The following is a 17,518-nucleotide window of genomic DNA, read 5'->3' as shown; positions in this document are numbered from 1 at the left end:
TTTGCATATATGTCAAATTTTTCCAATAGTGAAATCATTAGAGGAATAGTAGCAATTCAAGCAACCAAATTCTCAATAAATCTGAACGTTGAAACTTAATTTATTTGTCACTATCACTCATTAAAATTTCAACCTCTATTGTAATACATCCTCTGAATATTCTAATTTATTTTAATAAGCACAACTAAATGCAAGAACCTGTAGTAGCTGTAATGGCTCACATCAAACTCCAAATGCAGCCGAAAAACTCTATCACCAACCTAAAAGCAAACGCATGCCCCCAAAATGTAGCCACAGGTCTTTAAAGACAAATTGCAGGCATGTAGATTAAATGTAGATTCAATTTGTTGCAATGCTGGAACCCCAAATCCTAATCACAAGTGCTTAAACTCTGATTACAAGCTTGCTACACTTTATGGCAGGCTAAAGGTAATGAGTGTAGACCCACAAATGATGATCTCAGGTGTGATTATAGGCTCAAAATGCAGTCGCCAATGATTCCACAGTCCTCCCAAATGCACAATTACCTCTCAGCTCAAATCGCATGTATCAATAGTTTTTTCTTTCACTAATAATCACTTCCTAGGTACAGTGTAGAACAATAGAGAAGTGATGAGCAAATTAATATGCTTCAGCACTATTATAGATCAATGTTCCAAGTTATTTTCAGACTTCAACCCTTAGCCAAATTTAAAATAATAATAAATAAATAGAGCCTTCCAGCAACAGTAAGAATAGTAGGAAGACAAAGAAAATTCTTAGAAATCCACAATACCTCAGCTGTGGAAGAACAATCAATTTCAAACTTTTTTACTTCAGCAAGGGCACAAAAACAACCTTGTGAAAAGCCACAAAAGCAACAAAAGAAAATAAATATCCAAACATGCTTTTCTAAACAAATGGGCCTATATTTATAAACTCCAAATGCCCTTTTTGTTGCCAAAATGTAACTTCACTCTAGAAGCCTCACCACACACATTAATTAGAAGATTCCATTAGATTCTTTCATTTGACTTGGCTTAACTAATTAATAAATGGTTCTTTCCAATGATAACTCAACCCTCAAGTGAAATTATAAAGTTAAATTATAACTTTATAATAAGCCATTTAATAATTTAATAGTATTTTGGCTACTAAAAATATAATAACTTTCAAAATACTCATCATTTAAACATGTTGTTTGAAATAGGAGTCATACTTATTACTTCTCCATGTGACCAAATGCACTTTCCAAAAATAGAAAAGGTCCATCTCAATCAACACCTCACTTACCAAAAATAGTAAGTACACAAAACTAAGTCCAAACGAAGTCCAATCTAAGCCAAACAAAAACCACCCTATAGTTTACTGAATTGTGGAGAAGACAAAGCCCTCTGTAGCCAAGCCACTGCCTTAGAACACCCTCTATCCACAATAATTAGCCTACAAGGATCAAAATAATAGGCTAATCCTTGAAACTCCAATGCTAGCAAAAATAGGGATATTACAGTTGTTCTGTGCCAATTGCATCCGAATGTCCATATACATTTTTCATACAGTGTAGATAATAGAGACTTTGATAGTTTTTAATCTGTTCATTCTAATTTTCAAATTGAATTTGAAGTCAGACATGTTATTTCAACAGGTTGGGGAGGCTTTACCAGTTCTTGATTCAAGCATGGATGCAGTTGTTGGTACTCTAGTTTTATGTTCTGTCAGCGATGTGAGGAAGACGTTGAAAGGTGCTACTTTTATTTAAATTTCCATCAAAAGCTTAATATAAGGGAATTGAACTGAAATAGTTATTGAAAGAATGTGAGATTGTTTTCCTCTTGAGATGCATTGGACATAATAAACTGATATTTGTACAAATGGATTTCTCCAACTGATACATAAAAAGTAATGAAGAGTCTAGATCTATATTTGAATCTAGTTTTGAAGAATCTAGATTTTCTAGATTATTTTCTGACATATAAGACCAGAACTTTTGGAGAATTACTTATTGTCAACTGTGCGTTGAAAGGACCACACCCCTCCAATATGCTTCCTTAATTTACATTTTCAAATTATGTTTATCATTGTAGAAGTGCAGAGGGTGCTGAAACCTAGTGGCCGGTTCATCTTTATCGAACATGTGGCTGCCCCAGGTTACTGTTTCCTATTTATTTTTCAAAAAGTTTGGCAATACCAATATCGAGTTCTTTAAGATTTTGAATGTCAATAAGTTTGACTGATTTTTCTTTGTTTTAACATGTTTCAGATGGCACACTCCTGAGGTTTTGGCAGAAGTTACTAGATCCACTACAGCAATTTGCTTCAGATGGCTGTCACCTCACACGTGAGACTGGAAAGCTCATTAGAGAATCTGGATTTTCTAAGGTTGACATCAGCATGAAATCATTCCACAAGACAATATCTCTTATTAGCCCACATGCATTTGGCACAGCATATAAATAATTAAAATATATTTCTTATTCAAAACTAGCAGTCTAGTACTCTTTAGTTTGAATTTAAATTTTATCAAAGGAATGATTTTGTTTTTCCAATATGCAAGCATTTGTCAATATTGTTGTCATATCATTTTATCATTTTGTAGTAGATCCTTTCCTCCATTAAGCAAGGACTCATTTCTATCACTTGTCTATATATCTTACGCCATTGTGGAATAGGGGCTTTCTTCCATCAAATGAGGCTCATTTCTATTGTTTGTCTTGTATAATAGGGTTCTCCTCTACTAGTGGGATTTGTTTCTATTACTTGTCATTATATCAATTTTATTACAATCTATCTATTTGGCTATTCGTGGAGGTGGAAACACCAAAGTGGGGGTTTGACTGTAGCAAGCTCCTATACAACACAGAACAATCTTCCCTATTTTTGTGGGTGTGGGTGACAAATAGGTTTGGGAGGTGAAAAATATTAGGTTGTGATCAAGCTGGAGGAATTCTCTATTTTCTAATAGAGAGGATTGAAGTGTGACATGAAAATTTTTGTGCATCACATTCTTGTCCATGTGAAAGAGCTTAAAACTTCTAGGGTATGTTGCTTAATGCTTATATTTTACATTCTTGTAGTCTTGCTAAGTGCAAGGCTCTAACATCATAAACAATGAGGCTAGGATGGTGCCCCCAACGAATTTGGCAGAATGGATACCCCTAAGTCCTTGGCTCTTAGGAAAAGAGATCAGCCTATAGGTTTGTGCTCTATAATTTTGTGGATGGTTTGCTCGTAGGCTTCCTTTGCTGCTTGCAATTCTGAACCTCCAACAAAAAAGAGAAATATGCATATTTGTTAGTAGGTCTTAATTGCTCAATTTTTTCTATTTTAGTGTTACTTCAACATTGTTTATGATAGACTTATTGCCTTCATGTTATATTGATATTAAATTTTAAGTTATTTTATATATCTTGTAAAATTAGGTTTGTTTTGTTTTATAAGTGTCATAATCCCCTAACTCACCAAGCACTAGTAGAAGTGAGTTAGTATAAGGAAGATTTTCTCTTCAAAGGTAGAAAATCCCCTGCTCTACACTTTGGTGCACACAACATGAATGTCAACATGTATGTAATGTCCCTTTTTTAGCATTCATAGCATGATGTTGTCGTTAGCCTATTTCCCCACGATCCTATAGGCTAACCAGGACATTAAAGGGACTTAGAGGCCATTTGGCCTAGATAGTTTCAGTTGCAGGTCTTTCTAAGGAGTTTTTGAGGCAACTTTGGGCATACTTACTATTTATAGTAAGTCATCTTGGATATGGTTGAACATCTAGTGGCAGGGGTATGTCGATGGTAATTGTTTAAAATCGACAAGAAGACTTGTTTATCATTGATAAGATTTGTTATGCATTGATAAAGCTATTTTATAAAGTTAAATTTAAATATTTAACTTTATTAATGCATAGACTATAGTTTGTGGGAAATATTTAAATTAAAAGAGTCCCCTTATTTTATAACACATTAGAGACATAAGTTACATAAAGGGAGCTATGTTTTATCTCACATTGAGAAAACAAAGGATTGAGCTCTTGTGAGAACACTATAAAAGAAATGGAAGAGCTTCTTTTTAGCATGCTTGGAAATATCAAAGAAATTGGGTAATATTCTGGAGATTATATCTCAATAGTTTGAAGGACAAAATCCCTTCAAACTGGAAATCTTGACACTATTGAAAGATATGGTCTTGAGATTCAACACGGTAACAATAAGTTCCTATCACGCAGTACTGTAGCAGTCAGAATCATTGTAGCAGCGAGTTACTGTAGCAGTTTGAATCACTGTAGCAGCGAGTTACTGTAACAACCTGCCTTGTTCTGTTATTTTTAATGTCTATTTCTTCTTGTAATTTTGTCGAACAATTGTCTTGCAACTAAATGTCTTATAGTTTTCAGCTTGATGTTGATAAATGGTTTCTCAAGATTGTTTGTGTTTCATATGAGCAACCCGAATCACTGTAGTGTGGTACTGTAGCAGCCCGAATCACTGAAGCACAGTACTGTAGCAGTGAGTTACTGTAACAGTCCGAAAATCATTGTAGCGTGGTACTATAGTAGCAAGTTACTATCGCAGTCCAGATCACTGTAGCTGCAAGTTACTGTAGCAATTTCAGAACTATTAACACTAGTGTAACCGCAATGGGTATGGACCATCGTTGAACTTTATAGTTGATATAATGCGTTGAGTTTAATGAGAAGATATGATTGTTATGGTAGTTGTAATTTCCTAATAATCTGAAACAAGAAATAAATGAATGGTCATTGTTATTAGTTGCATATGGTTCTATGTTGCCTCCTATTTGCATCTCATATGAAACACAAACAATCTTGAGAAACCATTGATCAACATCAAGCTAAAAACTATAAGAAATTTAGTTGCAAGACAATTGTTTGACAAAATTACAGGAAGAAATAGACATTAAAAATAACAAAACAAGGCAGGTTGTTACAATGTAGGATCTCTATCTTCAAGGACTTGATGCATTTAATAAGGCATTCTCAAAGGATGACTTTGAAATGTTGCATTATGCCCTAGATGATTTTTTGGGTGTATCCTCTCATGTTTTAAAGTCCACCAAATACCTTTTGAACATAGAATTTCCTTCCTTAAATAGTAAAGAGTTTGTGAATGGCATCGTTGTTCAACAACTCCTTCAAAACCTAGTAGATCGATTATTTGTGTGATCATTGCAAGTCCTTCTAGTAAGAAGGTACAATTGATTTATAGTAAAACATTTGATGGTAAGTCAATAGATCTCTTGGCTAAATTCTCTTGACTTGGGAATGATTCTTACAACTCCACTATTCATACCTATAGCAATAGGAGGAATAAGGACAATGTTAATCCACCTACTACGATTTTGTTGCCTTCTTAACCCAACCTTCCATGAGGACCCAAGCTTACAGCTAAGAAAGCTAGTGATTATGATCTTATTGAATAACTTTGAGTAACTCTTGCTAAGTTATCACTTTGGCATTTTCTTTAGAAAACCCTAGTTTATCAAGGGTTTCTTTAGGAAGTTCTTCAAATATCATATCCCTTTCCTCCACGAGGTTAGAAAACTTGAATCTATTGATGGATCATATACATGTGAACATGTTGAATATTATGTTCTACTTCAACTTCTATCTACATGAACTTACATTCCCTAAACAAGGAATCTAACAGGTCCTTTGATGATTATAGTTTTTATCAATGGTGTGGGTATAAGATGAAGCCTTTTGACATTGGTTCAATGCTTAATGTTTGTGGTTTGCACTTACTTCCTAAAAGTAAGGCGGATAAGAACTCTTTGGTTGCATCATCATCCTTCATTTGATATTTTCATAATATTGGGAAGATCTATAGGATTTGAGCAATACAAATCCACAAATCCCAAAGAACACTTGCATGCAAGAACCTGTCACAGAGAAGAAAAGACAAAGAAGAGGCAAGGGTTATGTTCTAAGAATATGAAAAATATATTATTAGACTGAAAAGATAATAGATAATTAAAAAAGATCAATCATTATAGAAGGAGATTGAAAATCCAAAAAAGAAAACCCTAAGAGGTAAAAGTCATCTAATAATTACTAATTAATTATTAAATTGAAATGCAATTGTGTAAAGGGAAATCTTAAGAAAGGAGTAAAGGTAATTTAATAAATTAAATTAAATTAACTTTTTACTCTAACAACCCCCCCCTTAAGATGAGCAACAATGCAGCTACAAACAATGCAAGAAGAAGAAAGGAAACTTGGGTCCCGATAACAAGGCTTGATAAGATACCCAATCACAACCAAATCTCTAAAAAACAGAGAAATGGAGAAAACCACATGGGAAAAACCCTACTCCAAAAAGAGATAAAAAAGAATAAAGCTACAAATGATATGTCTCAAGAGACTCTCTCAAGACCATAAGTACAATGAAACCCCCCATGATAGAGGCTCGAGACTCCATAGCCCCCTAGAAAGGCATAACTCTTGTGTCGATGACCATACCAATGTGGCTCCAATCTGAAAGAAACAAAGGCAGTGGACAACAAGTATGAAACCCCTAAATGTAAGGTGAAGTTGGAAGTCCTAGCTAATGCTCAAAGGAGAATGCAAGAGAATCCTGAAATGGAATCTCCAATGGAGGTGGGATAACAGGTGTGTTGAATCTGTCATCTAAGAAGTGTGTCCTCTAATATATCCTCAACAACTGTAGTAGGTGGCTCGATGATTGGAGCTACAATGGTAAGCTATGCTAAAGAGTAATCCTGTGCGATAAATGGAATTTGAACAAATGGTGGAGGTGTAGAAGTCACAACACTAGTCTTAGGAACAACACATATTTCAATCGACATAATTTCACCTCAATAGTCTCTCGTGAAGGAGAGTGAGTTCGATAGTGGAGATGATGGACCAAAATGAGAGAGAGTGTAGGTGGGAAGAGTGATCAATGGTCCCTATAGCAATAATATTGTCTGTCTCATTATCTCTGATGTGCATTGAATCTTGTGCAAACTCAACTATCTTCTTTGTCCCACTATGTGTAATTTGATAAATAGAGAGAAGGTTAGAGGACAAAGATGGAACACAAAGTACATCATGAAATGTACCATCATCAATGCCAATAGAACCCTTCCCACATACAGTCATAACAATGTTGTTCCCCATCAAAGTGTGTGGAGTAGGAGAAGCCTCAAAAGAAGAGAACAAATCCTAAGAAGATGCCATATGATGTGAAACGATTCAGTAACCATCTAGAAGAATGTGGAGTAGTAGTTGCACATAGTGCATGACCCTTTCCTATATCTTTACCATCTGACTGAAATGATGATTATGAAGATATGTGAAATAGAAGGAATATCAGTGTTGCTCTTCTAAAGGAGAGCTATCAAATCTGAAACCGGTTGGGCATAGCCATCTAACTTCTTCCTATAGCAATGTGACTCATCATTATTGGGCTGATCACAATAAGCACATTTTGGTCTTTTTGACTTTGATTTATCCCCCTTAGGAGGAGGTGGCCCTGATGAACTGTGAGAGGTAGAATTAATCTGAGACTTTGTAGGATGTGACTTTTGTTTCTTCTCCTTCATCCCAGAAGATGGCCAAGCTACCAATGCATAAGTCTGTGAACCTGTAAGAGAAACCAATTGGGAGAGCTTAGCTCACTCTTGAGTCAAATGATCATAGAAAACCTCAAAAATTGCATGGTAAATCTTATACCCAAAGCATCCTTGGTGGAATAAAAGGTAGAAGCAAAATTTTGAAAGTTTCCATGAAGCTTAGAAAGAATCAAGTAAATACACTCCATCTTAGTCTTGGTTTCCTCACAACCCTACAATAAAGATTACTTTTGTTTGAACTTCATCAAGAAGTCCTCAATGAAAGGAAAAGAATTTGGTACAAGAGAGGTAAGCTCTGCCTCAATCTGAAGTGCTCTAAACTCATTCACTATACCAAACATGCCATCAAGTTTGGTCCACATATCTAGAGGGGTATTGCACCCATCAAGATGAAATTGTAGAGTGTCAAATACATGTAAACCAATCAACCCCATTGCCTCATCCATCTTGTTCTTGTGTTGCATGACTTCAAAAGGCCTCTATAAAACTAGTTGCACTACATCTAAACAAGACCACGACCCTTTTGATTGAAGAAGTTGTTTCATCAAGGTCTTCCATGTGCAATAGTTAAGGGGTCAAAAGTTCTAGACAAGAAGAAATCTCGGCCATTGTTTTTAGGTGTTGAAAAAGTTATGGTTTATTAATGTAAATAACAAAAACAATAATACAAAACACCCACCACAATGCAAAAAATCGAACCCTAGCTGCTAGAAGGAATGCATAAATAAGAAGAAAGCAAGAAAACTTCACTTTGAAAATCACATGTACCTTTGAAAAATATTGATGAAATAACAAAGAATTTGGATAGAGCTCGAGAAGAGCTTTATGATGCTTCTTTCAAATTAGAAAACAGAACTAAAATGAGCAAGTTACGCCCTCGGAAGATAGAAGACATCATCTCACTTCGAGCGAATAAATAGGTAGAAAAGTAGAAAAAAATTCAAAAAATACTTGCACCATCATCTTTGTCTTTGAATCAGCTTTCGAGTGCTTCTTTTGGATTAAAAAAAAACCTTTGTATGCTCTAGTTAGAGCAAAAAGATTGTCAAGGCCTCTGTATAAAAGGAAAAAATTGCAAACCCTTTTATTATTTTGAAAAAAGGGGCTAAATGTTAATCCCCCGGCCCCCCATATGACCACGGGCTAGACGGGGAGGCGATGGTGGCTCGACAGTGGTGCTCAGGCGAAGGAGAGGCAACGTCATTCGAGCAGAGGAGAAGTGGTGATAGCGAAACTCAGCAGTGACTGTGTGCGGTGAAGCCAACCGTTAGCGATGATCGCAATGATTTGGATAACAATTGTAGTGGCCACTGAGGTTAGGATAACCACAGTGGTGTTTCACATCTTGATTGTTATTTTTATTTTTTTGAATTGTACACGTGTGCCTTGTAATGTGTGCTAGAGGTTGTACAACCCTAGTATGCAAAAAGAAAATTGCCTCCCCAGTCAACGTTGTCCAAAATCGACAATTTTTCTATGAAAATGGGGGTTTGACGCCTTTGAATCCAACAGTGAAGTCTGTTTGGCCTCAAAGTGGTCCAAAAATCAAAGACCCCCTGATTTCACATAAAATACCCAAAAAAGCTCAATTTGTTCTGTCAAACCCTTGTTCTTTTTTTTTTGACCAAATAAGAACAAACTACAACAGGTTAGGTTTTGATACCATGTAAGATTTGAGCAATAAAAATCCCCAAAACCCAAAGAACACCTACATGCAAGAATCTGTCATAGAGAAGAAAAGACAAAGAAGAGGTAAGGGTTTTGTTCTAAGAATATGAAAAATATATTATCAAACTTAAAAGACGATAGATAATTACAAAAAATCAATCCTTATAGAAGGAGATCGAAAAATCTGAAAAAGGGAAACCTTATAAGGTAAAAGTCATTTAATAAATACTAATTAATAATTAGATGGAAATGCAAGTGCAGAAAGGGAAATCTTAAGAAGGGAGTAAAGGTAATTTAATAAACTAAATTAAATTAACCTTTTACTCTAACAAGATCGCCATGGCCACTATGATATGACCCCTAAAAGCTGGACTTGTAACCATACCTACCTTGGTGTATGTCATGCCAAGGCGCTACCTTATAATCTTCTATTGGGCAGGCCTTTGCTTTATGTCTTGAGAGTAGTATTATAAATTCTAGACCTAATTATGCATAAAAATCAACCTTGCATAATTAAATGATTAATTAAATGAGCAAATCAATTATATCCTAAAGTTTGAGCACCTAAATCAATTTCTCATTTGATTTAAAAAAACACTTATTAATTAAATAAAGTCCCTACTTAAATGTGCACATATAAATCTAATTTTGAAAAATAAACTATTCTAAAATCAAACTAAAAGAAATTAAACTCCACTCAAAGTGTGCATACCTTTTAGAAACTTATAAATTGACCACACACGGATCAAGAAATGAAACCATCTCCATCGTTGTTTAGTTTTACATCTTGGCCATTCACCTAACTTTCTCAAGTCTATAAATTGAGGCCTCTGTCTTAGTTCATATCATCATCCTCGTTTTCATTTTTTGTTATGCGATCACTTTGATTTTCTAGCATTTAGCATATCGTCTATGTTAAATATATTTAGCTTGTTACATTATATGTTAGCTTAAATCACCTAGATTAATCATAAATAGCTAGAAATTAATCATATTTTGTATTCTAAAATCTCATACTAGCTTAGATTTTCATTTTCATATTGAAGTTCTTTAGGGCTTTGCATGCTCATTACATTACTCCTCTTTGAATCTTCTATTCTATAGTGCAACTTGTGAAGTTGCATTACTAGATTTTGAGAGCATAAATGCATAGTTTTGCACATTGTGGATAGGGAGCTATAAGCCAGCTTTTGGGTTCTATTTTCAATCTATTTAGATTCATTGTAATCCTAGATATTATGATTTATAGAAATGTCAACAACTTAGATTGAATACCACATTTTACATATACATTTTTGGCACCCACCGTGGGGCTTTGCACTAGTCTCTAGCTTCATGTTTTTTGAGTTTTTGTTTTTTTTTGTTTCTGATAGAGGCACAAAGTGTCGTACGAAACAACCCTAGATTACATGTGATAAACTTTTGTCATAGTTTATTGTGCGACTTAATGGAGTCTTATCGCTCCATTCACAAAGTTGTATCATAAGATGTCTGACCTTCTATCGTGTATGCATGTTGTACCACATGACTTTATGAATTTGTTTTATCAAGTTTATTGTCTATTGTATTGCATTGAAAATAGAAACTCTTTTTCACACTCTAGCTACATCTTTTTTGGATTTTTTGTTATATATTATGGTTTTTAGTACTTACTTTCTAGAATGCTAACAAGACTTTTTGTAGGTATTTTGAAGTCGATCTTGAATATCTTTGTCTTACTTGTAGGGTTCCTAGGCCAAAGAATTGCTTCAAAACTACCGACACAATGGTTTTACAGGTTGCCTAAAACATTGTCAAGCAACTTTGTGTCTTCTCAATCTTTTATTAAGAAGTTAGTTATATTTAGGTGCACAAACACATTTCCTTTAGAATGAACTTTGTTTTGCATGTCTTGATTGAAGTGTCCTAATATGAGAGTATGCTCTTCTCCTTTTAGGAGAATAAAATATTCTAACTCTTGTCACTTAACTCATTTTCTTTTGTTTACCTTTAGAGGGCCTGCCAGTTGAGGAAAAAATCTCCCAAAAATGACGCAAGTGAAAACACACTAATGCCAGTGGTTCCACCTCACCATAATCAATATGCTTCCTTTATACCAAAGTCTCGGAAGACACACAAGCTACATCCATGTCATTCTTGACATGATCGATCCATGGATGTGCTGAATTTTTTGTAGAGTGGCGTCGCTCTCAATCTTGCTTGTGAGAATACACTCTTGCAAATGTCAGTAGGGTTGAGAGGTCTTAATCTTGTACAAGACTATGTGAGGGTTAGTGCTAAAGATAAACCTTTATTAAATGTTGTTAGATAGTTCTTCACCTAGTCCACTTGAGAAGGTGTCATAATCCTTGTGGAGGGATTGATCCAAGTGGTTTCGTGGATCACTAAAAGATTTTACACCTAACATTTGTATCTCACATAATGCAAACATGAACGAAGCATTAGTTACTTTGTGCAATCAAGCATAAGCATCATTCGAAAACCCCCAATGTGTTAGTTCGCATGGATACTCAACATAAGTAAGGATTTTGATTACCTAGCCATTTTATTTCTAGGGTTATTATTCGTTTGCTCCATATCCCTTTGTCATTCTTATCATGTCAGGTTGCTTTATCGTTAATAGGATTATTTTCGACTACTATCTTCATTGTGTCTTCAAACCATAGGAGTCTAATGAAAACAAAATGACAGAAAATTGCCATATAAATTCAGACTATATCACTTTCTTCTCGCATACTTCTTAGCATTGACAAGATTGGTTATTTACATCCATAGTTTCACAAACTTGCAAACACAGTTTCTAAGAAGTGAGAAAACTATATGTGCTTGGTGTGAGTGCTCCAAAGCTACCTTTTTCTACCCACAAAGGCTACTATTAAACTATCACAAATTGTCCAAATGATCGAACAAAAAACAAATATGATCCCTTGATCAAAATTGTGTGAACTTTTATTGGTTGTTCTATCATATCTAGTAGGAAAATTATTGTACAATATGACAAATCTTCTTATTGTACTGCGCCCAATCCTGAGTCTATCATCTCCCTTCTGAAGGTTTATCATTCACAATACAAACTTATGTCGTACTGCAGACTTTTGTCGCACCCTTTACAAGGTTTTATTGCGTTGATTGACATTTATTGCACCCTTTGCATAGTTGTAGCATATGATACAACTCTATATCATAAACATTTCCTCAGAACCAAAAAATTGTCAAATTTGAATTCCAACAATTTGATCCTTCATTGTATTTTGTCATTTGGTCTTTTACACAAGGTGTAGAGTTGCCTTTCACTAAGAAGAAAACTCGAGTCTATTGATTACGATTCTCAATTAGTGGGTTGCATCACTTGTCATCTTTCATCTCAATCTATCTAAACTCTTTATTGTTCATGAGTGTCAAACATTAGGCATTCAAGCCTCAAGTCAAACACCTCATAGCAAGTTGTCTCTCTCTACCTTATCAATGGATAAGTTTGAATCTTGTTTACCAGACAATGAAGTCAAGAAACTCTAGTTGTCTTTTAGCTTTTGACACTTTTTTCATGCCTATACAAACTAGGAGCTAGAGGAGATGAGGAGGAGAGTCTAATATTGTCAAGATTTCCTATATTGATGCTCTTATACCTTGGGTACTTAATCCCTTAGCTTGGTCCTTTTGAATCTAAATCCATATCCAAATTGGAGTCATTTATGTCCCCAAGTAATCAAATAGAAAATACTACTAACAAAACTATGGACATCCTTCTCAAAAGAGTAAAAGAAGATCAACGAATCTAAAGAGAAGAACTAAACGTAGATTTCATACTTGTTTAACTTTTTATACAATACAAGAAAGGTGAATCCCTAAAAGAGATGACCAAGCCCTAACCCAGCCCCCAACAGATACAACATGGTAGAAATACACAAGATATAATTGCAAGAAACACTTTATAATCAATAGATCTTCAATTACATCAAATGTTCACCATATACATTTCACTGATTTGTAAGACAGTTCACATGATAAAATATACAATATGTCAAGTTGTAAGGCCTTCTTGCTTATGGCCAATGTACATTCCATATCAAAGGCTAAGTTTGTTATTCAAGCTTCCTCTATGTACCCCTTGAATGATACTACCTCAATGATTCATCCTAAGACACAAGAACATTACATATAAGATTGGGACCTGTTTCATGACCCCAAGGGAATTCTAAGGGTTTTAGGGCCAAGTTAGAAGGGACAAAGTTTGTCCCTACTAGTCTAATTAATGACGTAGTGCATCCCTTCTTGGGACCTATCTTGGGTCCGCTTCTTGGATCTTGAGTCTAGGTTAATCTGGGGTACAAAATGTTCAATCGACCTATAGGAGAAATTTTATCCTAAGCCCTTTATAAGCCCATACATTTGCCTCATTATTCATCCACAAGCCATACCAAGAATTCGTGCTCAAGCATTCAAGTCTTCAAGCCATAAGTACATTCAAGGAGATTCTTTTCTAAGTTATTAGAGAGGAGATCTCTTGCATTCATACTTCTACAATCACATTCTCTTGATCCATTCAATTGGTAAAGTGAGTTCATTGCATTTGATTTGAGAGATCCTACTATTGTAAGGTGAATTTGTTCATTTACTTTACATTTCCAACATTTCAATTATTTCAATTTTGAGGTTAATTCTTAAACAAAAGAAAACCATTTTTCTTGCAGGTTGCAAATCTCGGAAGGAAAATTAAGTTGCAAATTTGGATACCTATTTCGTTAAACTTCGAAGACTTGAAACCTATTTTGCAATTAGACACTATTGAGTAGGGATGCATTTCATCCTTGCTACTACATTTTGACAATGCTTCTCCATTTTGACCCTAACAAATAGCTAAACGATTTATGGGTTTTGTAGAGCTCACAATTTTCAATGTAGATAGGAAGATTTAGTAGTTTTAGAGATCATTTGGCAACCCATTTGTAGGTGTGTATTCTATAAGGTATATCACCCCTTCTTCTCCATTTCCATATAGTCAACTTTTCATTGCACATTTACTTTCATTGCTACATGTCATAGCTCTTGCTATGTCAGGGTTTAAAGTTTTGGCATTCTTTCTCCAATTCTATGTTGCATTAGTGCACCTTATCACTTGGTTGGCCCTAATCTTCTTAGATCTAGTTACTTTAGAATTGGAATTGAAATGATCAATCTCCTTAACTTTCCTTTGAGGTACAAGGTTAATCAACCCCTAAAATGTGAAGTAGTTGAGACCTATTTTAATTGCTTCCCATTTCACCTTTGTTTACTGCATAGGGTAAGAAGTTCAACACAAGTATAACACGATTCAATTTAGAATAGGTACTTTATTCATGTATGCACTTGCAGATTACAATCCGATTACAATGACTACCATGATCTCTGATGATTCCAAAGTCCATCTCGGACGTATAGATATACCTTTCCGAAGGGGTGATTCAAGCATCACGCGCCCATTCAGATACTATTCTACCTGTCGGCTACATTATACATTTTACCGAGAACATCATCCCCCCCCCAAAAGAAAGGTCATCTCCGGACGACAATTACAAAATATCTTAGACAAATTAACAACAAAATACATTAATTGACTAACTCCAACAAGATAGATCTGTTTCTGTCGCATCACTTTCACATTCATCCTATGCTTGCACCAAACTGGTCTCCAACCCACGTTGTATCTATAGCCTCTGCCAACACAATACTATCTCCTCAGCTGACCTTGATAGCCACCTGTGCTGCTTTCTCTATTTCTAACTCCTGGTTACACTGAGCCAAGTGTCGCCATATTGCCTTCCATTGGATGATCAACTCCTCCCGAGCTCTCTACGCATCCACCAAGACAGCCTCATGCCCAACACCTACTTCAAGTGCCTCCTCTGACACACAAATACTCATGCCTATAGCAGCAGCTCTAGGTCTCATCAACTGGTCACACTTCCCATGACTGATATCCGCAACAACTGGGGGTCTAGGGGGCAATGCCCCCAGCGGGGTCGAGGGGCAACGCCCTCGCGGGGTCCTAGGGCAGCGCCCCTCACCGCCAAGACCAAATTAGTACTCTGAAACCCACACAAAACTGCACGAAACACACCATTTTTGTCATTTTTTTCCGATTCCACACTCTTTCTGGCAACTGCTTATGTCTACCCTTCCCTTTGGCATTATACATTACTCATTCCGAACTATTTCATTTTGTCGTCATTTTTTTTTTTTTGCTCTTCCACTTCCTCCCTCTTTCCTGCAAACTTGCTTTTCTGATACCCTTCATACGTTTGAACCAGCTTCTCCCTAGTAATGGTACGGCTTTCATAAAATTCCTATTATTGCTTTCTTCTTTTCTGCTCTCAACGTCGTATGGTGCTTTGAATGCCTGTTTATACTATGTATTATTTGGAACTATCTCGGTCAATTGCTTTCCCACCATATGGTATTCGTACGAAGTTTCCTCATTGCCCAGGGGCCGTACGGTATTCTATGTTTCCCTTCATATGATGAGGCCGTACGGCTATCGATTTTCTGTAACTATGTTTCGGTTTGCTTGGGGCCGTACGGTCTCCTTTTTGCTTTTATCCTCACCATACAGTCTTTTTCTTCATGCGTAGCAGGCCGTACGGCTTATTCCCTTCCACATCTGTCGTACGGTGGTCAAAAAAATCCTTCCCAATTCTTTCAAGGCTGTACGGATTCCTAGCTTTTGAAAATATTCAATAGCCGCACAATGTCTTATTTCTAAACCGTATGGTCTTTGATTTATAACTGCTCATGATGTTCCCCAAGCCGTACGATCCTTAATTGTTCCCCCTGAGGCTGTACGGTCATCCATCTTATTTGAAGGTATACTTTGAATCGTTTTCTTTACTTATTACTATGGCTTTTCTTATTATTATTTTTATTTTCAACATAAGTCCTTGGGGGCCGTACGGTGAACAAAACTGCTCCACTTTTCTTTCAAGGTCGTACGGCCTTTTTCTCCAGGGTTATTCTTATGATTCACTTTATTATTTTTGCTTTTCTTCCATTTTCTCTGTATAGTACCGGGCCCCATTAGTTTAATAAAAAAATCACCTCTCAGTACATTTACTTTATGCTTCTTTTATCACTTCATACTTCTATAACTACAGTTTACCAACTATATTCGACTTTTAATTTTATACATATATACACTATTTACAAACAACTTTTCTTCATTCATCAATTGTTTGTCCGCGGAGGAGCCTTTCTTTCTCTATATATTTTCAACTTTGATCCATTTACGGCATATGGTATTTCTTTTCCGTCTAGTGTCTACAATTTAATTGCTCCGTTATACCTAACTTCCCGTATCTTGTACGGTCCAACCCATTAACTTTAAATTTTCCTGGCCTTATTTCCTTTCGTCCATTATACTTTAGTACTAACTGACCAGGTTGAAATATGTTTAATTTTAAACGCTTTTGACGCCATTCCTTCCACCTATTTTGTGCAACTTCCACGGCCCATGTTGCATAGTTCTTATTCCTTCGGTACAGTCGCTTCCGTACAGGTACTACACCTTCAATTAATGGTATCCGGTGGACACATAGCTCTGGTGGTACTCCTTTTAAGTCTTTATACGTCCAAGCTGCTACCTTCAATACTGGGTTCCAATCATCTCCTACAAGAATGTTCTTCGAATTTTCCTCATCACCCAAGTTCATTGTTTTCACTGTCAACTCTTCATACTTCATCGGTTTATCTTTACTGAACGTATTGGCTGGTGTTTCATCCACCTGTGCTTCTCCTTCCTTAAGTTCACTGTACTCCTTTGGAAACTTATGGCCTTCTATTCCTTCCTCGACACTCAAAATATTGCAACTCGGAAAGACCTCATAATCTTCCATTTGCCAATGTAGCAATCTGTTTACTGAATCTAGGTCGTCATCAGTTGACCCTCTTATTCTCAGCACCCCTTCATCATCTGGTTTCATCCTGTTTTTCCCTTCGTCATCACTCTCGCCACCGCCTTCTGAGTCCAACGACGTGGCTTCTTCTCCTACCATTTGTGTATGCAAATCGATTATAAATCTCCTACCTCCCTTCTCCATTGATAGGGTGTTCCTTTTCCAATCATGCTTTACCTTAGCCTGCACCAACCACCCCTGTCCTAGGATGGTGTCATACCCTCTTCTCTTTGATGGAATAACTACAAAATCCAGTAAAAATGGTTGTGTCCCAATTGTTACCGGCTGCGCCATTAGAGTGCCCAAGGGTTTTATCCCATGTTGATTTGTTGTAAGTAACTGAAAGGTGGGTGGCC

General features: G+C 36.0%; 1 protein-coding gene across 2 annotated transcripts in view; it reads left to right on the top strand.

The window, feature by feature from the left end:
• LOC149537197 (uncharacterized) overlaps nucleotides 1-2,525 on the top strand; it is a 288,523-nt gene extending 285,998 nt beyond the window's left edge. For both annotated transcript variants that reach the window (XM_089807357.1, XM_089807356.1), the window contains exons 4-6: nucleotides 1,625-1,721; nucleotides 2,064-2,126; nucleotides 2,240-2,525. In XM_089807357.1, the coding sequence (XP_089663483.1) occupies nucleotides 1,625-1,721; nucleotides 2,064-2,126; nucleotides 2,240-2,436 (357 nt within the window). In that variant the 3' untranslated portion in view covers nucleotides 2,437-2,525. The remainder of the gene's footprint in view (nucleotides 1-1,624; nucleotides 1,722-2,063; nucleotides 2,127-2,239) is intronic.
• Nucleotides 2,526-17,518: the final 14,993 nt, after the last annotated feature.

The sequence above is a fragment of the Cupressus sempervirens genome, chromosome 10, assembly GCF_028749045.1.
Source record: "Cupressus sempervirens isolate cs-2001-9-10 chromosome 10, ASM2874904v1, whole genome shotgun sequence".
Lineage (NCBI taxonomy): Eukaryota > Viridiplantae > Streptophyta > Pinopsida > Cupressales > Cupressaceae > Cupressus > Cupressus sempervirens.
Note: the sequence above shows the minus strand (reverse complement) of the source record. Positions and strands in the feature narration are given on the sequence as shown.